This window comes from Gekko japonicus, unplaced genomic scaffold, assembly GCF_001447785.1.
Source record: "Gekko japonicus isolate JY-2015 unplaced genomic scaffold, Gekko_japonicus_V1.1 scaffold625, whole genome shotgun sequence".
Taxonomy (NCBI): Eukaryota; Metazoa; Chordata; class Lepidosauria; order Squamata; family Gekkonidae; genus Gekko; species Gekko japonicus.
In genome coordinates, this window is record NW_015172572.1 from 713649 (window position 1) to 736744 (window position 23096).

A 23096-nucleotide genomic window follows, 5' to 3' on the forward strand; every position below is an offset into this window, starting at 1 on the left:
CGAGCGGATCCTAGCCCGCACCTATCAGAGGGCCAGGTCCGCAGCCGAGAGCCTATGGGACTCTCGGCTACTGTATATAGCCTATAGGGAAGTAGGGGGTGTGTTTTGGTGGTGGGTTTTCTGTGCATATAAACCGGCCTGCGAGCCGGCTTTCGTTGTCGTGTTCTATCCGAATAAAAGTACTTTGCTGAAATCACTCAACACTTCTCAGTACTTTTCAAAAAGGCATTGAAGGACATCAAGATGTTTTGGTGGTGGGTTTTCTGTGCATATAAACCGGCCTGCGAGCCGGCTTTCGTTGTCGTGTTCTATCCGAATAAAAGTACTTTGCTGAAATCACTCAACACTTCTCAGTACTTTTCAAAAAGGCATTGAAGGACATCAAGAGCAGATAGGCACCAGGCTTTCACTGCATCCATAATGACTTCCTGATCAACAGTGGCATATTCACTAAGAAGTGGCTCACAAAGTTTCTTGCCGATATCATGAGAACAGGAAGACTCCCAGGGGAATTCAAGAACGCAAAGACAGTTGCTATTCTGAAACCTGGAAAACCAAAGCATCTGGTAGAAAGTTACAGAGCCATTTCTCTTCAGAGCTCTTTTTATAAACACCTCGAGAGATTAATCCTGAACAGAATCAGTGACATGCTGAGTGATAGAATTTTCCAAGTAATTATGTAATTATGGGTCAGTCAACCAGCAAGCAGAAGAAACTGAATAACGGACTACCCCAGGGTCCTTGCTCCAGTTCTTTTCAATCTATACATCTCTGACATTCCCGAGACGATATCCAGCAAGTTTGCCTATGCTGATGACATGGTGACTGCAGGAAGGCACAAAACAGTTGAAAGGACAGAGGAAATACTGACTAGGGACCTCAAAATTTTGGCTGACTACTACCGCAAACAGCGGTTTATTCCAAGTCCAGGAAAAATAGAATGTTCACATTTCCCTCTCAATAACAATCTTGCCAACCATGAACTGAATGTATACCTTAAAGGCACCCAACTTACACACAACCATACACCTAAGGACCTTGGCATTACCCTGGACAGGACCTTGAGCTATAAATACCATCTTATCAATGTAGCAGTGGAAAAATGCACGCAAAACAACATTCTTCAAAAATTATGCAATACAACTTCAGGTGCATCTGCTACACTTAGATGCTCAGCTTTGGGGCTGGTGTATAGTACTGCGAAATATGGTGCTTCAGTGTGGCTCAACAGCCCCCATGTCCACAAACTTGACATCCAAATCAATATAACAATGAAAATCATCCGCGAATGTATTAAACCCACTCTGACCTATTGGCTACCTGCATTGTGCCACATTACTCCCCCACATCTGCAAAGACAAGATGTTCTTCTTTGTGAATATAAAAAGATAACTGAAAACAGAGTTGCTCATTCACAGAGACATGGATGACATGGGCCTATCTGGACTAGGATCCCAACATCCAGCCATAAGATCTGCACAAATCCTGCAATCACAAAATTTCAATCTAGGGAATGAATGGTTGCAAACATGGATGCAATCATTTTCACCCAATATCCATAACCTGATAAACACCAACAAGAGGCCCACAGGATTTGACTTGCCACATAAAGTATGGAAGATGGCTAACAGAATACAAACAGGCTTTGGCAGTTGTGCAGATCCGTTGTTTAAATGGGGCAAAATACCAAAATACCAAGACCCCAGTGCAATTATGGTGTAGCCTGCCAAACTATTTTCCATCTGTCACAGGAATGTGAGCATTGTGCTTTCCAGGGAGATGCGACAGAGTTCTTTGAACTCTCCCCAGCTGTGATTCAGTGGAATGAAAATTTAGATATTAATATTTAGGGGGACTACCCAATCGGTCTGCATACCCGGTATATCTGTTTGGTTATATATTTTATATTGTTATATGCTTCCTGTGTATAACTCTGCCATAGGATAAACAAATATACAAGACGAGAAATCTATTGCCCAAGATATTCCTTTCAGTAGGGAAAAATTTGCTGCAGGACTTTGCCCTGCAAAGGCAAGCCTTCCTACTTTTTGCAGAGAGTTTTCTGTTCCCATCCCTCCTCACAGTAATTTTACAAGCCAGGATTCCACAGGATCCCAAAAGATGTTTCTGGTTCCGATAGGGATCCAGAGGGTACTGACCCCAAGGACAGAGTATGGACCCAAGCCTCTGGTTCTCTGACCCTCCAATAAGGCTGGTTTGTATCCAAGGCTCCCAGTATTTTTTCCCAAAGGAAAGCTTTAAAATGAGACACCCTTTTTCTGGGTGGGCCTTCAGGTGACTTACAGCATACAGGACATGCTGCAATGCTGTGGGACTCACCCAGACCAGTCAGACAACACTCATAGTCATCAAATTGGGTCATTTTTGTCCCACACTCCCCACACTTCTTAAAGCCATTCTGATGGAAAAGAACAGAAAGTTTATTTCACCAAAAATTTCTCTGAGGAAAAAACAAAGAGCTAAACAGAGAGGGTCCTTTCTCTGTAACAGCAAAAAGAAAACTGAGGGGAAAGCACTCTCCCCGCCCCCGTCAAGTGCTGATGCTGATTTGGGTGGGGAAACATTGGTGTCTGCCAGAGGGGGGATACTCCTATAGCCTTAGAAAGAGCTAGAAATCTTGTGAATTTTCTTCTCCATGGCTAGCTTCTGCGAGCACAGTCCCATGTGGAACTGCACAGAAGGCATGAAGATGAACTCTAAAGTAACCCTCTTGCCTAGAGATAAATGTCCTGTCCCTTTAATACAGGCATAATGTGTGGGGAAAGACAGTTGAAACTTTTCATGGCATAAAAGAAAGAAACATTACTTGGTAAATGACATCACATTAAGCCTTTATTAAAAAGGGCAGAACATTTTTTTCCCTCCAGGCCTGTCAGCAACCCTAAGGATCATGGGAGACAACTGAAGAGGATTCAACTGTTCACCTGCTCCAGGCAGTGCTACATGGGATTAAGAGGAAGAGGAGGACAAGGTTGCCCATAAATTCCCTTACCTCCTGATCTAAGGCTTTGGGATCAAGGCTGTAATTGAAGGGCAGAGCTCACACACACCCTCCATACGCACACAGTGCCCCTGCCATAGAATGAAAACATAAGTTACATAATGACAGTAACAGTAGGGTTTTGGTTTTTGCTATCTGGCTACATGCCACAGCACTGCACCTAACATCACATCACTCAGAATACATTATCGGAAATAATGTTATTCAGTAACCCTTGCTATATGCAACTGAAAAAAATGGGACTAAACTTGGTTTGACTTTATTTTTGTACATAAGCTTTCTCATTACCTTTTCTATGAGGCTTGTTTGTCTACTGATAGTCACAAAAGCTACTTTCAGACAGACAGTTCTAAATAACTTCTTTAGGAGGATCAGATATCTTGTTATTTTGAAAAGGGCAATTTCAAGACTAGCAAGAAATATGAAATAAAAATCACAATGCTTTGGTTTGTCACATGATAATCCAAGACGAAGCATATCAAACTCTTCTAACAGTTCTACTGAGGTGCCAATAAAAGCTCAAGGAACTATTTCCTTAAATCTCCAGCCTTTAGGAAACAAAAACTAGGTTTAATTCTATGAAGGGCATTACCATGTATTTCTGCTCACATGGACAACTTTCGGAGATCATTTGAGGTGAATTAAAAGGGCAAGATAAAATTATAAAGGATATTTACTGCACTACAAGCAATCACAGCTGCACAAACTTCTTCCCCAATTACACAATTTGCTTCACATAAAAATCTGGAAAGGCCACACACCCCAGAGGCAAGTGATTAGATTTTGTCCTTTTAGCCATTTGGTCCTCTAGCCTGCCAACAAGGTTGGAAATATGTCTGCCGATAATGGAGATAACTGTGGTAGGGACATCTGTTCGCTGAGAATTAGAAATAGGCCAAAATTCATTTCATTCAACATTCATTTAATTTCACTTGGCTAAATGAGTGTTTCCAAACTAAAGATTCCAGGATCTTTAAATTAAAGCTACTTGATACCTTCAAAAACATCTTGTTTCATATAAGAAAAACATACGTTTTACAATGGTTTCTACAGAAAGGCTTCCTAGATTGGTAGACACTAATTCAACGTTTGCTCTGGCCTCGGGAAGAATACTTTGTAGCCAACACAATATAAAACAATAATAGGTGTAAAACCTTTCAGAATATAAAATAACTTTCAGGCACTTTTCCAGGGCAAGCTTCATGCTTGCCCTTAAGCTCAAAGAACAGACACTCAAAGCTGAATAATCTTGGACGGGCTGTTCAAAACAAAACTAATGTGCTCTCTCACAATTTCTTATATATATAAGAAAGAAGATCCACTACAAATAGCCTATCTTTCATAAGATGTTGGAACAGCAGTCATTGTAATTCCTTTAAACCTCAACAAGTGCTGTTTGGTCCACCACCATGCCAGGTTAATGAATACGTAACTGCTAACATTTGTCTTCCTTGGAAAATAATATTTTTTTCTTTTAAATAAAATGGGTAAGCTTGTCCAACACATTTCAGAAAAAAAGCCTGCTACTGTTTCTCATAGTTAAGATTCTACCTTTCAATCTATATATATTTCTAAAAATAGAGGATGTATCATATATTGCATTGAACAGAACAGATACTACTCTTGATCTTAGCCAAAAGGCTAACCATAAGGTAAGGCTTTTCCATACGCTCAATTTACTCCTGATTTTGCTGACACTTTGATCCACAAGCATTGGAATCAGTTTGAGCTCATTTCTTCAGTTTGCCCTCCCTCTGCATTTTCATAGTTCTGGGGTCAGTTTATTGTCTTCCACACATGCCTTAAATAGTGAGAATTTTCAAGGGAGGGCACTGTTGTTGTTAGTGGCATCACAGCAAAAAAAACACCCCATTTTAATTTTTGTGCATGCTTATCTTGAGCTGTGGTGGCTCAAGTGGTTAAGACACTGAACTGCAGGCTGTGGAAGGTCAGTAGTTCAGCAGTTCAAGACCCGGGTGCCGCATAATGGAGTGAGCTCCCATCTCTAGTTCCAGCTCCTGCCAACCTAGCAGTTCAAAAGTTCGAAAGCAAGAAATTGCAAGTAGATAAATAGGGACCACTTTGGTGGGAAGGTAACAGCGTTCCGTGCGCCTTGGTGTTTAGTCATGCCGGCCACATGACCATGGAAACGTCTTCGGACAGCGCTGGCTCTTTGGCTTTGAAATGGAGATGAGCACCGCAACCCTAGAGTCGGATTCGACTGGTTTCGAGCAAGGGAACCTTTACCTTTTTATATTGATATAATGGCTACTTTAAAAAACACAAAAATGTTAATATAGTAACATAGGTTTGTAGTGATAGTTCAAGCAGTTTTTTTTTAATTCCCAGCTTTCGTTTTTTAAAAAAGTGGTTCTCTAGCCTCTCCCCTCCAGAGAAATGCCTTTTTGTTCTTGTATCTCCACAAGGGAAGCAGCTAGTGATTTCCTTTTTTTTTAATGAAAGCTGGGAATTTAAAGAACCCGCTTAAATTATCATTACGACACTATACTGATATATCAATATTTTAGTGTTGTTTTTTAATGAAGTCCACAATAAAACCATTCATCTTCAGGACACGGGGAAAGAGAAAGAGTGGTTTGATGATGACAGACCACTAGAGGTGGATGGGAATGGGCAGGACAAAGAAAACCAACAGAAACTTTACACATGAGGTAAAAGCCGACTCAAAATTGGCTTCCAGAAAAGAATCAGAGTAAAATGGTCTCAAAAGAACCAGGAAAGGGGGGGGGGGCAAAGTGAAAAATAAAGGCACAAAATTGCATGTGAAAATCAGAGGGTAAGCTGAATCAGTATGAAGGCCAGAAGCCATATGGCAGCCAGAACCAATGGGGAAAAACATGCAGAAATGTCTATGGTTAGCAATTTTAGTATACATGATCTAGGAGACACACAAGTTGTAGAGGAATGACTCTCTGACCCTTGAAGCATGGAGTTTCATATACTTCCCTAGAATGTAGCTGGAAAGGGTTCTAAGGGCTAATCCCTCAAGTTATTTAATTTTTTTCACACATTGCTTGCAGTAAAATACAATCTGATTGTATTTTACTGCAAGCAATTTGAGTTATAGATGATCTTTTTTGCTAGTGTTTATTGACCATGCCCATCCCTGCTAACAGTTTGGTGTAGTGGTTAGGAGCACCAGGTTTGATTCCCCACTCCCCCACATGCAGCTGCTGGTGTGACCTTGGGTCAATCACAAGTTCTCTCAGAGCTGTTCTTTCAAGAGCAGTCCTTGAAAGAACGCTCTCAGCCCTGCCTACCTCACAGACTGTCGGTTGTGGGGAGGGGAACAGAAAGGGATTGTAAGCCACTCTGAGACTCCTTCAGGTAGTGAAGGGTGGGGTATAAATCCAATCTCTTCTACTTCTGTAGATAGACGATGAACTGGTATCTCATGTCTGGGCTCCACTACCTTGGAGGTGAAACAGTCTCTGCTTCCCAGCTACCCACCATGGCCTTGGAAACCCTCCTCCAAGCTTCTAACTTTTCATTGCTTATTATTACAGTATACGTTCCACCATCTCCCACTGTAATTGGACCAGGTTGGAAGATTTTTGGATAACTTAACATCCCTCCACCCTGGAGTTCCACTGTTACTGTGCAGGGATTTCCACTGTTACTGTGCAGGGATTTTAGTGCCAGAGTTGGGTCAAGGGATGTTGGGGTCCAAGTTTTGGAGAGGAGAGATGGATCTGGATTCTCCTTTTGTATAAAGGCAACAGTCAAAAGATAGTAAGGTTAACTTAGCAGGTGTCAAGTTGGCCCAACTTCTTAGAGACAGGGTTTGGTTATTCTTAAAGACTACAAGGGGTTGGATGACCAAGGGGGATTATACCTTTTCCTCTGATCAGGTTATGCATAACTCTAATAGTAAATCTTCTACATTCCAGTTAGAAGCTCTGTACAGGATGTCTTTTAAAATGAACATATTGTTTTAAAACATTTTCTTGCATACACAGCTGGTAGCAGAGAAGCTCTGCTGGACAGAATTGCCATCTGGCTGCACACACTATCTAAAAACACTTGGCGGGCCTAAGGAAAGGTGTCAGCACACTCCACAGCATTCACAGTCACCACTTTGGGTACCCCTGATCTACAATATCCATTTTAAATAATATGTACACCAAACAAATACAGAGAAAAAATACTTACCAGGTGGACAGAATGATATAGTAACAACAGTACGTTCGCCTGGACTGAGAGTACCAAACTGTAAACTAAACTTGAAGAAGCCATCATCTACTGCTTTGCCTGCAGCATCGAGATCTAATTTCCACATAAGCTGTTGCTTTGAGATGTTGTTCAGATGCAGCTTCTGCAGAAAGATGCAGGGAAAACCAACGGCATCATCATTTCATGACTAGCACAAGATCAACAACTCTGTTTATTATTAACAATCACCACCTGAAAGACACATTCAAAATGTTCACGTTCCCTTAATACCAACTCCATATTCAAGATGGTGGATAAGAATGGAGTGGTCAATTGTGTCAAATTCAGTCAGACTTAATCTTCTGGATTAAATATGGAACAAATCCTAATCAGAACACAACCAGAGGAATCTGTACTTCCCTAGTTGTTACCATACAGAATAATTTGCTGTTATCTGTAAACCTGGCCACTTCAAGGTTCATCTCTTTTGTGCCTGGTAAATTCTATCTTTAACAAAGCTTTCCACCAATTTAACTCCAATACAGGTTACACAGCCATGTACTTTCATTCCTCTCTCCTGGTCCCTTTTTAAAAATCAGCATTACTTTTGCTATATTTTGATTAATTTAGTGAATCGTAAATCATATATCCACAGGTGAGGTACGTAACATTATATTGGGTGTTCATGAGATCTGACTGTTGAATGTAGAATGACTCCCAAATCAATTAGATTATTTGTTCATGCAGCATGGTATTGTTTTGTAAACCACAAACCCTTTTGGTTAGTTTCACACCAACCAGACAGTTTTCTGAGGACAAGGGAGTCAACAGAACAACAACAACACAGCAAAAGCTGTTGGTAGGCTGGTTAACTAAACACCGACTAAGTATGCTGAATCTCATTTTATATTCCAAGATGGTTAACACATTTTGGGAGAAATGGCACTTGATCTGCATCTCAGCCAGGCATTATAAGTTGATCAAACTCATATAATAACCGGGTAATTATGAGTTTTGGCAACATTGCTATTTAAAGTTGCATCAGTAAAGCAAAAGATATTCAAGAACAATCAGTTTAAAAGCACTCTACCTACCTTTATGGAATTACTGTCATGTGCAATACCCAAGTGGATAGTTCTTAAGTTACACTGAAATGTTAGATCTTGATAATAAAGTTCTAGCGGTGGCTGCAACACTGCATAGAAAAGAAGCAGACACATTTATAAATGCTTCTATAAGTATTACGGGAAATTAAACAAAAGCAGCTTTTTATTTTGTGTGCCTTAAAACCCCTGAACTCCTGAATTCTGCCGGAACTCTGCTAATATAATAAATGATGCTAGGTAAAGAATGTACATGCCTACTTAAAGTAGATTTAGTGCTGTACTCAATAAGATAAACTAGTACCTGGTAGAGGCTGCTCTGACCTAGACCTCAGAGATAAGGTAATGGGGTAGGAGATGCAGTCGTAACTAGGGATGGGAACGAACTGAGTTACAAACTGAAATCTGTCACGAACTGGGCCCGGTTCACATGGTTTACAAACCTTGGTTCGTGCAATCAAGTCTTCCACAAACCACCTTCAAACTGAACCACTTTTCGTGGAGGTTAACAGGAGAAGTTCATGGGCCAGACATGCTGATGCTGATGAATCAACTTGCATCTAATCCTTACTTTCCTATCAAGGGGCTTTTCCATACCAGGTTTTTTGCTCCATCTTGGCTTTTTGACTGCACCAGTTTCTTCCCTCCCTTACACCCAATTTCATTTGCAGGTAGTTGCTCACCACAGTGTGGTTTTGTTGGTGGTTTTGTTTTTTGTTTATCCTGTGTTTCTTCAGACAGTTTTTCTAGTGGTCTGGGGGAAAAATGGGAAAACTCAAACCAAGTCACATAGGGTGCGTTCAGACGGGGGATTTACAACGGTTAGGGTGCCGGTTCCAACCGGTGTACTTACGGGCGTTCACACGGCGAACATCTGCCTCCCGTTCCTAACCGTTGTAAATCCCTTTAAACCGTTGCACTCTGCCACTAGGTCCCAAGTGGTGGTAAACTGAGTGCAACGGTTGTAAACGGTGCACCCCGGCGTCTGATCACTCTCCTCCGTTACAGAGATACTTCCGTCGGAAGCCTGAGGCTTCCGGCTTCCCCCCGCCATTTTTTTTTTAATCTAAGCGATATGCGCTCGGGCGAAGCTTCGCCCTGAGGGGGGGGGGTTTGTTTGTTTGTTTTTAAAGCCCATAGTTTAACTTCCTGGAGGAGTCCGGGACTACAGGGAGGCCAGGTTGGGATTTAAACTTTAAAGGTAAGTGCTTACCTTTAAAGTTTAAATGTAATAGGGGGGTTGAGCATGCGCAAAGATCGCCATTCTCTGAATGGCTGCCTATGCACATGCTCAAACTGTGCTTTTAAAAAAAACAAACGCCGACGCCCGCAGCGTGTGAGCGGGCGTCCAATGGAGGGATCCGGAAGATGGAGGTAAGTGTGATCGCGTTTATGCCGGCAGAAACGCCCCGTCTGAACGCACCCATAGTGTTACTTGATGAGTTCTAATTCAGCACTTTCAGGTTATATATTCCTTTTTTAAAAGTAAAGCAGTGACTTTCAGGTCTGTAATTGTACGTCAAGGGAGATTAAAATGTTCCCAGCCTGGTTTTTGAATGTTGAGATTTCTTACTTCCAATTTGTGTACATTGATTCTCTCACACAGACCAGCATGTTGCCCACTGCAGAAGGTAGAATGGCACTGGTGGCACATGATAGCATATATTAAATTGGATGATGTATAAGTGGATGTGCGCAAGATGGTGTAGCTTCTGTTAGTCGGTCCAATAATAGTATTATCCAAGTGTACATGGGAACAAAGTTGGCATCAAAGTCTGCTACAGGGTTTGGTTCCTGGGTCTGTTGGTGAGAACCTGTTTTAAGTTGTGGGACTACCTGCAAGCAAGGGAAAACCTGCCACCCAAAGCCTGAGAAAGATAAATATCCTTATCCAAGAAGAAACTGTATGTCATTGATGATCAACTGAAGTTGTTTAAGTTGTGAGTTGTAGCTGACAACTAGTGATGTTCTGTTAGTTACTTTGAGGCTGTTGTGTAGTAGGCTGACTCTAGGTACCAGTCTGGCCTTTTGATCTGCTTATTTACTTTAGTGGATGTGTACTGAAATCCAAAAAAAATGTTTTTGTAAATCCTTCAAATGGGAGTCTCTGTCTCGGGAACTGCAACAAATACAACTGAAACACACTGCTTGACTATGTAGACTATGCATTGCTTTATATGTTCCAAAAGGTAGCTGGAAGCATACAGGTATGTTTGATGGTCAGTGCATTTTGAATATAAGATAGTGCTTATGTGTCCCCTGCATAGTGGTGTCCAGGAAATGCACTTGATGTCTGTGTTGTAGATATTGGAGTGGAAATTACTGGAGTCGCAATGGAATCTCTTCCTTTCCATCAATCCAAGTGATGAAAACATCATCAATAAATCATAACTACAGAACACAAGTAAATGGACAAGGAGCTAAGGAAACATTGATCTAAGTCAGCCATGAAAATGTTTGCATATTGTGGTCATGCACATGCCTTCAGCTGTGCCATTAACCTGAAAATATAAAGCGTTATCAAAGTCAAAGTAGTTGTGGTGGTGTTAACTGAGCTCTCTCAGTCCCACCTACCTCACAGGGTGTCTGTTGTGGGGAGGGGAAGGGAAAGGAGTTTGTAAGCCACTCTGAGACGCTGAGTGAAGGGTGGGGTATAAATCCAAACTCTTCTTCTTCTGAGGGCACTGATGGCATAGCATCTGGAATTGGAGTCCATATATCCAGACACCCCTGCAGTGATAGTGCCAATATCTGTCTTCAAGCAATCAAGATGAAGCAAAATGATACTTTTGAATAAATAAAAAACTGGCTCTTGTAGATGTCTTTGCATTGTCATAGGTTTCCCACAGCTAAATTATATATATTTATATAAATTATATAAATTGCTTTATCTCAGGCTGTGACATGTTATAAACTAAGATTACACAGATTATTTTGAGAGTGTTTACTTGAAGGACAGTATGTTTTCTTGAAGTATACACTAAGAAATCCTGCTGGCAAAGATTTTAAATTTGCAATTGGAATCAAAGTTAATGGCAACATAGGCCATCCACCACACATTTCAGAGAACTGATGGGACTTCATCATATTAATTACACTTGAATTATTAAAAAGCAAGAATGTAAGACAATAACAAATGGAATGCAAGACAACACATGCCCACTAAAAAGAGATTATGCTAATGTAACTGTATGTCATTTTCAAGATGATAGTTGGCTTTCTAGATGAAGAAAAGGCAGTTAGATCTACTCTGCTTGGATTTTAATAAAGTTTGGATACAATATCTCAGAGAGCATTAAACAAAATGGTGACTATTAGCATACAACAGATGGTGACCTAAGCAAAGACAAGGAAGAAATGTAGGGTGGAAAAATAGATTGCCTCATTGGACAGAAATAACTAGTAGAGTTTCTGGGAGATCACTTTTGAAACCTAAAGAAAAAGACTGTGAAAAACTGTGGAACTGGTAGGTGTGTAAAGAGAAGAACCATACATTTCAAGGAATGTTTTGGGTACAGTCCATTTCTATATACCATGTACACAGACAAATTACACACATACACACTCACATTTACTCTACAGGTTTTCCCCTCACTACAACATTGCCCTTAGGTGTTAATAAAACGTAGCTAACAACGATCACAGAATTATATAAATAGTTTGTATAGCACCTGCAGGAACAGGACACGGTTTTTGAAGATCCACAGGAGGGGGTTAAAATTGAGGAGAGTCCGTTTTGGATTGCATTAAAGACTCCCATATCTTTATTGTCATAATTCAAAAACTGCTTGAAAACAGATTATCTAACAAATTCTATACATATATTTAAGTTTGCTTGTTAAGTTTACATACCAGTTGCTTGAACTTTACAAAGTTGAGTAGGTATAGTCAACATTTGAGGATGTGGGACAATGAGATGCTTTGCTGAACCAGCAGGACTTGTATTTGTTACTGTATTATCAGATGAAGATAGAGTCTTACTGACATTAACATGTACTAGAAGACTGAAATCATATGCTGCCACCTAGAGGGCAAATGTAGAGTTTATGTGATTATTGTTTTTAGATTACTTTGTAAATCTGTTGTTTTAATGTTTATTTGAAAATTTATATTGTTTTACACTGTTGTTACCCACCTTGGCTTCTGAGATGCTAAGGAGAAAGGCAGGTATATAAGTATTCTAAATAAGTGGATGAATAAATAAATAAGGTTACAGCAGTTTATATTAAAAAAAGGATTCCTCAAACAAGCTATTTTTTTCCATTTCTGCCGGAACCATTTCACATACCGCAAGTATACAAACTTGTTCAAATCTCTACACTGTTGAAATATGTGGATTCACTTCCAACTCATTGTTTGAAGCTGAGTAAAGAACCACACTTTGGTCAAATAACAGTTTTAAATACTTTTACTTCCATCTTTTCTCAAAAAAACTCATAGTGATTCCAGTTACTTGGCCTCCTGAATACAAGGTTTCAAAAACAGGGCTCCTGAAGATGACCTTGAATGGTCTCATACAGGGAGAGGCAATTTCTAATAAATGCTGATGCCAGGTCATAGAGATCTCCAAAGGCATGAATTAGTATCTTAAATTGGACTTGAAAGCTCACCAGCAATCGGTAGTTGGAGCACAGCTAGTTTGATATGGTTCTTCCTGCCAACTATATAGGTTTGGAATTATCTTTAAAAGACAGCTCAACACAGAACACATTACAGAGGTCACAAACAGCAAGGGATAACTGTAATGAGTTGTAGTAAGTTGATGAGCATCTAGATGTAAGCCTGTTTTGTAGTTGAGCTTCCTCAGGTTATTAATTGTAGATCTTCCTCAGAAATTATCCCCCTTGTATTTACAACTGAACTTTTACACAAGAAGCAAGCCAGTCCATTAATGTTTCATTAATCAGGTAGGAAGCCTCCTGCTCGAATACTCGCCAGCAAAATATTTTTCTATGTAACGTGTAAGGTCCATTTGTATTTTTATTAATTATAAAATACCGTAGCCATAAATCTTGTTATTAGGTTTTTACACTGTGATCCTGGTTTGTTTTTCTGCATATCTGCTCAATGCACAGAATCCCTAGCAATGGCAGGTAGACCATATGCAACCCAAACCTTGGCCCTCTGATTCAGCATTCACCATCTTGACTGGATTCAACTTCTGTTTGTTCCTGTACCTGACTATGGTTTCCAAAATATGCCTTTAGAACTGATGTCCTAAAGAAATCATCTGGTATCTTAAAGAAATGTATTGCTGGACAGTCATTCCCAGAGTTCCTAGACAACGTTTTCATGAAACTTGTAGAGCCTCATCCACAATGTATCTATCAGGAAACAGTAGGCATCTCCCATTAAAACTTTTCAGGAGTATTCTGGGGGGGGGGGAGTGAAGCCAAACTAACACCAAACTCTTGCCTATCATTGTGGCCCAAACAGTACAAGAACACGATTCATGACATCATATCTCACAAAGGGGAATCAACAGGGAAGCATTCCTCCTGTCTCTTGCCAGACTAAATGTAAAACTTAAGCCAAAGTTAAAAGGGTCAAGGAACAATACCTCGCCACAGGAAATTCTGGTCTGCCATCACACATCCAATCAACTTCCCCAAAAGACAAGGTTAACACTGGCCAATAGCCATGGAAGCTTGCTGGGTGACCTTGAACCAGTCACACACTTTCAGTCTAACATACCTTGCAGGGTTGTTCCAAGGATTAATGGAGGAAAGGAGAATGATGTAAGCCGTTTTGGGGAGAAAGGCAGTGTATATATGAATGAAGTAAATGAATAGCTAAAACATAACACCTTTGGAATATTTCTCTGTCAGAAGCCTAATCACTACTTTCTTGATGGAGACAGAAAATTCCTTCTCCATCCAATGAGCCATTGGTTATATCCACCAGCAATTGTCCCAAATGAGCCTATTTAGCGGCCATGAGCAATAGGCAAGGATCCAAACTACAATTAGATGGAAAAGAAAGCTTAACATATGTGTCTGAAACAAGTACACATCTGTCAAGTTTATCCTTAAATGGGATGAGCAGTTAAGGGAACATTAATAAGAGAGTCACCAGCAAAAAATCTCACATATATAGATATTTTATGGCAGTGTTGTAATAGACTAGGCATATGAATATATGTGTTACAGAGTCTGGAGGATCCTTTCTTGGGAATGGCCTATTTTCCAGAGCCTCAACATCATCTATCAGATTCTGTGCTTATCACTAAAGCATGTGCCACAGGAAAATTAACAGATGTGGCCCCAGCCACAGCTTATAGCCTTATAACACATAAACCATCTCCCTTATAAATAAAAGCCGAATGGTGGTGGCACTTCTCTAGAACATTCCACACGCTCCAAAATCAGTTCCCTCTCTGATCTGTCATTCAGAGGGTCTCCCTATCCACTGGCTGCTTTCCCTGAGTCCTGCCTCCAACATTCTAAGCATTTTGCTAATCCTCTCCCCCCCCATAGCCAGTCAGAACACAGAGGTTATTTGCATATGCAGCCTCATTAGCCTCTGCCTCGGAACACAGAGGTCATTTGCATATGTGACTTGATTGGTTTTTGCCTCTAACATTCTAAACAGTTTTGCTGTTCTGAGGTAAAATGTGTCCAATCTCCAGGTGAGGGCTGGAGATCACTCAGAATTACAACTGCTTTCCAGATGGCAGAGATCAGTTTCCCTGGAGAAAATGGTGGGCTCTGTATCCTTATATGCTCCTGAGGTGGCCCCCGTATGACAGCCAATGTGACGTAGCAGTCAGGGCTTCAGAGCACAAAAGAGGCTGCAGGTGTGTGTGGGGGTGGAAAGCTGAAGAGTGAGGGGGAAATAAAGGTAGGTTGATGATTGGCTGGGAAGGAGATAGGGTTGCCAACTCCAGGTGGGAAATTCCTGGAGATGTGAGGGATGGAGCCTGGAGAGGGTGAGGTTTCAGGAGGCGTGGGACCTCAGACAGGTACAAAGCCATAGACTCCACCCTCCAAAACAACCATTCATAATAAATAATAATAGTAATAATAATAATACACACATCAGAGCACAATTCTATATTTCAAGTTCAAATATCACATCAACCCCCCACACAAATATACTTTCAAGGGGGAGAAAATGCAAAATATACTGTAATGTGATATATGCCTTGCATGGAGAAATATTGGAATGAGTGTTGGTGTTCATGTTAAGGAAAAATTCCATATGTCACGAACAGGGCAAAACCAAAGAAAAATATATTCAGTATTTTATTTCTATACCACTTTCCCCTTAAAAACTCAAAATGGTATACATAAAACCCTATATTTTATTTATTTAAAATATTTTCAGACTCCTTTTAACCTTGTGGCACTCAAGGAGGCTTACAATATAAATAAAACAACATTTATAAAACACATAAAATACGATAGTTCAAAATTCAATTAGAGCTACCAATAAATAAAATTAAATTAGTCAAATGCAGTCCTAAATAAAACTGTCTTCAGCTGCCTCCTGAAGATCAAAAGTGAGGAATAAGGCACACCTCCCTGGGGAGGTTGTTCCATAATGATGGGGCTGCCACCAAAAAGGCCCTTTCTCATGTTTCCAGCAGATAAGATTTTTTTATTGGTGGGACAATCAGGAGAGCCTTTTTCTGTCATCTGAATTCCTGGGCAGGAACATATGGGAGAAGACAACCCTTCAGATATAACGATCCTAATCTATGAAGGGCTTTAAAGGACAAAAGAAACACTTTGAATTGGGCTCAAGAGCAGATTGGTAGCCAGTGTAATTGCTGTAGTATAATTGCTGTAGATACTTGGTGTAGTATAATTGCTGTAGATACTTGGTGTAGTATAATTGCTGTAGATACTGTAGTGTAATTGCTGTAGATACTTGGTGCCAAACAGCAGTCTAGCCTCAGAATTCTATACTGGCTGCAGCCTCCAGATACTCTTCAAGGGTAGCCCTGGCTAGAGCACATTGCAATAGACCAGTCTAGATGTAACTAAGGCATGGATCATTGTAGCTAGATCTGACTAACACAGGAATGAATACAGCTGATGCACCCACAGAAGCTGGGCAAAGGCACTCTGAACCACCGCAACCATCTGGATGTCTAAAGTGACTGTTGTGTCAAGAGGCACTCCAAAGCTGTGAACCTGGCTTTTCAAGGGAAATATAGCCCCATCCAAGGCAGGAGAGATCTCAAGTCCCTGCTTTGCCTTTCTACTAACCCGAAGAACCATCCCTACACTTAAGAATCTTTTCTAGCTCCTTCATGGCTGCCATTCTCAGTCTCAATATCCTCCTAATTTATTGGTTGCAATCTACCCTTGGTTGATGATGGAGCCAAGTAAAAGAAAATCTTGAACAATTTCAATTTCTTCATTGTCAACCTTAAAGCTGTATAACTCCCTAGTAGTCATTACTTTTGTCTTCTTGATGTCCCGCTGTAATCCTGCATTGGCACTTTCTGCTTTCGCTTTCATCAGGAGCTGTGTCTTCACTGTCTATGGCATTAATGTGGTGTAATCTGCATCTCTCAAATGGTTAATAGTCCTTCCACCAATTTTCACTCCACCTTCATCTAAATCTAATCCATCTTTCCTTATGATATGTTCTGCATACAGATTGAAGAGACAGAGAGATAAAATACATCATCTGACACCTTTGCCAACTGGAAACCCTTCTGTTTCTCTGTATTCTGTCCTAACATAAGCCTCTTGTCCAGAGTACAGCTGGTGCATCAAAATAATCAGATGCTGTGACACGCCCCTTTCTTTTAAAACCATCCATAACTTTTCCTGATCCATACAGTCAAAACCTTTATTGTAATCTATGAAATATAAACTGGTTTTCTTCTGAAATTCTCTTGTACGTTCCAGTAGCCAATGTAAATTTGCAATATGATCTTTAGTGCCTCTTCCTTTTCTGAATCCAGTTTAAACATCTAGCATTTCTCATTCCATATATGGTAACAGTCTTTGTTGTAAGATTTTGAGTACCACTTTGTTTGCATGAGAAATTAGTGCAATACTTGCTGCAGCCTTTGATGCCCCCTTTTTCAGAATTGGTATGTAAATTGAACATTTCCAGTCTGTTGGCCATTGTTGTGTTTTCCATATTTGTTGGCATATTCTTGCTAAGATTTTGATGGACTCCATTACTGTGGCCTGGATATCTATTGATATCCCACCTACCCCTGGTGTTAGTCAAATTGCCACGAATTATTAATAACTATGGGGAATTATAATATCACGCAAGGTAATAGGCAAATAAGGGAGCAAGCACCTATATATACAGGGGTTCCACTTCTTCCAGATGCAACAGAAATAGACTCTGAGACTGACTTAGCATAAAATGGTTTCGTTTACTGAAGATATTTCACAAGCATACAATAATTCAAACACACTCACAATTACAGAGATCTAGGAAAATTAGAGAGAAGAGGATAGCACATTCACATTAGGATAATTCACTGAGGGGTAATACTTTACCTGTCCTCGGCTGGATGAAGCGATCCTTAGGAAAAATAAGGGAGACTCTGGGGTAATGGGGTCGTGTCCTGACTGAGCCAGCAGAAACACATGGAGACTCTGGCAGCACTAACCGAGAGTCATGGAGTTAGGGTGGGTGTATAGGTCAGGAGGGAGAGACAGCATGGCAGGTTGCCCTCTTTTATTAGGGGCTTGGGGGATGGGTTAGGCTGGGCCACCTCCCTTGGCACACCTCCTATTAGTCCGTCCCCAAAAGCAAGCTGATTGGAACTGGGTTCAGGGGGAAGGGTCTAAAGGAGTGGTCAATGTTGAACTCTAGTAACTCTGGGCAGGGCAGTGGCACCTGGAGGGGTGATGACTCATGCGGCCAGAGTCATTGTCATGAACATTCCTCTATTGTCTCATGGCTGCTGCTTCAGCTAGGTGAGGCTGGGTGGGGGAAGGGAATGTTGCCTGCGTGCAAGGAAGGAAACTCCGCATGGAGTTTGAATCCTTTGTTTTTAGGTCTTCTGCCTTGGCATGGCATCTGTCTGGCTTTCAGTGCTTCATGTGACTAGGGAGCTGGTCCATCTTACAGCAGGTAAGAGGGTAGGTAACCTCTGGAACCATAGGCACATCATCTCACAGGAAGGCTTCTTTCTTCTGGGTGTGTGTCTGTAACTGGCATCATTTTTGGATCACCACACAATTCAGTCCCTTTTGCACACTACTTGCATAGTCCAAGTTTTATCACTTATGAAACTATAAGTCCATAAGACTTATGATACTATAAGTCCATAAGAGCGCTATAAGCGCCTTGCAGGGCAACACTGGATATTTGTTTCTCCCAATTGCTCTAAGTGCAGCTGTCACTTCACATTCTAAAACTGTCGGTTCTCCTTTAAAAGAGTCTTCTTGGAAGGAATCTGTCATTCTTTCATCTCTACTGTATAGTTCTTCACTGTACTGTTTCCATCTTGTATTTATTTTGTCCTGTTTAGTTAGTGTATTCCTGTGTTGATCTTTCAGCATGCCTAACTGTACTTTAAACTTCCTTTTGATTTCTTAGATTTTGTGGAATAAATCTCTTGTTCTTCATTTTTGTGTTCTCTCCTATTTCTTTATACTGGATATTATAATAGTTCTCTTTCTCTCCACATGTAAGTTGCTGGAACACTGCATTTAGATATTTGATTCTATTTCTCATCTTTTACTTTTGCTTCTCATCTATCTTTAGCAATTTTAAGAGTTTCATCAGTCACCTATGGAAGCTTTTCATATCTTTTGGCGACAGGAACATTCTTTGTGTATTCTTCCTTGATAATAACTCTGGTTTCAATGTTATATGAGTGTTTAACTAATTTTTTAAAGACTAATAGCACCTTAAAGCACAAAATAGCACAAAATTTTTCTGGGTATAAGCTTTTGTGAAAACCTTGCTACTCTTTAAGGTGCTATTGGATTACCACGGATTAAAATGGCTGACCCACCTGAAGCTTGAAATAACAATGGTGCTTATTTAGCTCAGTAACTTTTGCTGTTGGCAGCCATTTCAACAGCAGATGCAAAACGATTGCTCTTGCAATTGGGGAAAAAGCAGACAAACCTGTTTTTCAAGAAAGCAAAAAAACAGAAAGAAGGTTCAAGCTGGCTTCACCTCAGGAAGATACAGCAGACAACCAGCAGGTGCCTATAAAGCAGATTAAAAGCAATACTTTTGCCCTTCAGATTTAAATCAGGTGTTTTTTTTGCTCCCCAATGGGGAATTTTTAATTGTATTTTTTATTAAAACTACAAACTATAACAGAAATAAGGGAGGGGACTACATTTAAGGGGATAAAGAAAAGATACCCACTACTGACTAAAAACCCAAGAGAGGAGATCTTCTAATCAGCTTGAATACACATCTAGTCTTAATCATATTAATCTCATTACAAACTGAGTCACATATTCTGTTAACTTTTCCCGCATCTTAAATACAGGTGGCGCATGGAGTCTGCCAAAGTCTTTGCCAGCTCGTTGGATCCTTCCAGTTTTGGGCTCTCAGTTACTTTTGATTTCAAATGCTTCTCTTTCTCCGTCCTCTTCCCCGCCATCTTTTTCACTTTACTTTCGCAAACTTTTTGAAAGTCTCTGAATATGCACTTAAACGCCCGCACTTGCCTTGGTGTAAGTACTCCTTACCAGTTTTAACCATTTATGCTTCTGCTCCCCCCCTCAATCGCTCTAAAGTCTATGCATTTGGGAGGCATCCCTCCCCCGCTCGCCTTATCTTCTGTTCCGTGGGGTGGGAGTGGGGAGCTTCTTTTCTTTTTAATCAATGCTTAAATGACTAATGTTCATAATCGGTCCACGGACCTCGTTTACACTCCATTTCTAACGCTTGATCTCCTGTGCTTGCCCCGGTCAGCGTCACTTAGTCCATTCGGTCTCTCAGCACAAAGAACTATCAGAGCGGAGGGTGCCTCAATTCTCCGGCATTGCGCCGTCGAAGAGGCAACCTCTCAGAAGCTCCATGGCCAGGGTCTCTTCAGCCGGGTCCCTGGGGGAGTAGTGAGCCTGCACACCCCCTCCTTCGGCTGGAGCGCAGCTTCACCCCCAGGAGGTCCGGGAGGTGAGTCTGCTCTAGCGCGCCACCATCACCGGAACCAGATTTCAAGCAGGTATTGATGAAAATTATATCTGAGGAGCTGAGTATCGACAAAAAGTCTTGAATCAGTAACAAAAAAATCCTCATCTTGTACTTTTAGACTTCTGAATCTTGTAGGTTTTTGAATCCTGAAGCTTTACAGATTATGAAGAAATTGCAATTGTCTGATCCCACTTTCATTCTTTATACTAGCTTCTGAGGGAGCTTCACACATTCCCAAATGGGCCCTTCAGTTCCATCATTACAAGGAACCATATTTTGGTTACAAAATTGGTCATTTTATGTAGGAGTCAATACTGCTTCCAGCAAATAGCTGTTGCATTATTTCTTGGTGAGCTCAGAGCTGTGAACACAGAAGATTCTATATACACAGCTGCCTTGCCTTAAAATGAGCCAATTGCCCCAGATGCAATATTGTGCTCAGTGTAGCTCATCCAGTAGCTTAGTTCAATCACTCAAACTGTCAAGTAATAAAGGGGGGAAGCCTACATGAAGATAATACAAATGTTCTCAAAATGGTGTCCAGGAGTTATTAAGACTCTTAGCCTCCTTTTAGAATGATAAATAAAAATGTTACGCCCATTAGATTTGACTTTACAACAAACCATATAAACAGAGCATCCCTTTTTCTCAAAATAGGCCCCTCATTTTGACTCAGTAGTAATCACATCTGTGAATCCAGCTGCTGTTGCATCCCCCCTCAAGTTCTCTCCCCTCTCCAAATTCTGTCCTCCCCAGGCTCCTCCCCCAAATCTCCAGGAATTTCCCAAGTTGGAGTTGACAACCTTGCCCTTCAGACATGCAGGAGCCTGCTTTTAGCTGACTGTGTCAACAGAAGCTTGAGAGGTACCTTCCCACATTCTACTAAGGAGGATATGTCAAAACTCCATAAAATTCAAATATATGAATGCAGACACTCACACACACACCATCACCAGGGATGAATCATACTTCACACAACAGTGAGCACAGGGAACACAATTTACTCTTTTTTATTATACTCCCAATTCAAAGAAATCTAAATAAACAATTTCAGACAGGACTCTTCTGTTTCTCATTTTAACTGACAGGTTGTCTTCAGGGGAAATGAAAACATTTTAAAAGATTGCTCAATATTTATGATTATTTTAAACTGAAAGATGATATTCAGGAAAATGCAGTTGTAACCGAATACTCTTGTAAACAAACACTTTATCTCAAGGGATCTGAGTGAGAAAACATAAATGCATCTACTATTAAATTCTTTATTCTAGCTCTTTTCGAAATATATTCTTGCTCTGTAAAAGCTCAATCAACCAACGTTTTGCCTTTTATGTTTTTAAAGAATTTTTATACTCCCCTTCCTCAATGTCCAGTGTTAGAAAAAGGCAGAACAATTGTATTGGAGTTGGGCCACAAAGAGTTGGGTTCAAACCCCTTCTGAGCCATTAGATATGCAAGGAGTCTTGAGTATGTCACCATCCCTCAGCCATTTACCCACACAGAATATTTGTGACGATAAAATGTGTACACATGAGCAGATGACCACTTGTCCATCAAGGTCAGTATTGTCTAGTCAGACTAGCAGTGGCTCTTCAGTGTGTTTTGGAGAGATCTTTCAAATTACATATTACCTGATCCCTTGACTGGAGAGACCATGGATTGAACCTAGGACCTTCTTCATGCCAAGTAGATGGTCTACCACTAAGCCATGCCCCCCCCCCCGGAGGAACGATAACATAAAAATGACATGCATCCATACAGTGGGTTGGAACCACTGCTCCATCAAAGGAAGGCTTTGATGGTCACATATCTTTTCTGTATTCCCTTCCTCCCAGCAGTCTCATCCAAATCTAGGATATGTGATTCTTATGGCCACAGGACTCACGGAGGACTAACAGCACACTCAGGTTAAAAGGTATACTGTGGAGAGAACCCACAGAAGAGGGTAAAGGTAAAGGTTCCCTTGCTCGAAAGCCAGTCGAATCCGACTCTAGGGTTGCGGTGCTCATCTCTGTTTCAAAGCTGAAGAGCCAGCGCTGTCCGAAGACATTTTCCGTGGTCATGTGGCCAGCATGACAAAACACCAAGGTGCACGGAACGCTGTTACCTTCCCACTGAAGTGGTACCTATTTATCTACTTGCAATTTCTTGCTTTCGAACTGCTAGGTTGGCAGGAGCTGGAACTAGAGACAGGAGCTCACTCTGTCATGCGGCACACTCGGGTCTCGAACTGCTGAACTACCGACCTTCCACAGCCTGCAGTTCAGTGTCTTAACCACTTGAGCCACCGCAGAAGAGGGAGGAAAGGATAAAACTGCCCCTTCACCTCCTCTGTGCACCTCCCCACCCTGCATGGCTACTGAACCTACAATCCCAGGAAGCAAATTTTCCAGGATCAGAAATGACTGCTGATGGGCAGAGTATATGAGAAAGATCCATGGCCCTTGTGCCCATGGATTGCCAGACTATAAAGTAAAGGTAAAGGTTCCCTTGCTCGAAAGCCAGTCGAATCCGACTCTAGGGTTGCGGTGCTCATCTCCCTTTCAAAGCCTAAGAGCCAGCGCTGTCCGAAGACGTTTCCGTGGTCATGTGGCCGGCATGACTAAACACCAAGGTGCACAGAATGCTGTTACCTTCCCACCAAAGTGGTACCTATTTATCTACTTGCAATTTCTTGCTTTCGAACTGCTAGGTTGGCAGACTATAGCAGG

General features: G+C 41.0%; 1 protein-coding gene across 1 annotated transcript in view; it reads right to left on the reverse strand.

Moving 5' to 3' along the window:
* Positions 1-23096, reverse strand: part of CFAP47 (cilia and flagella associated protein 47) — a 387027-nt gene that overhangs the window by 317582 nt on the left and 46349 nt on the right. The window contains exons 22-24 of the mRNA XM_015421363.1: positions 12151-12322; positions 8290-8390; positions 7196-7358 (exon numbers count right to left, since the gene is read on the reverse strand). Of these exons, the coding sequence (XP_015276849.1) occupies positions 7196-7358; positions 8290-8390; positions 12151-12322 (436 nt within the window). The remainder of the gene's footprint in view (positions 1-7195; positions 7359-8289; positions 8391-12150; positions 12323-23096) is intronic.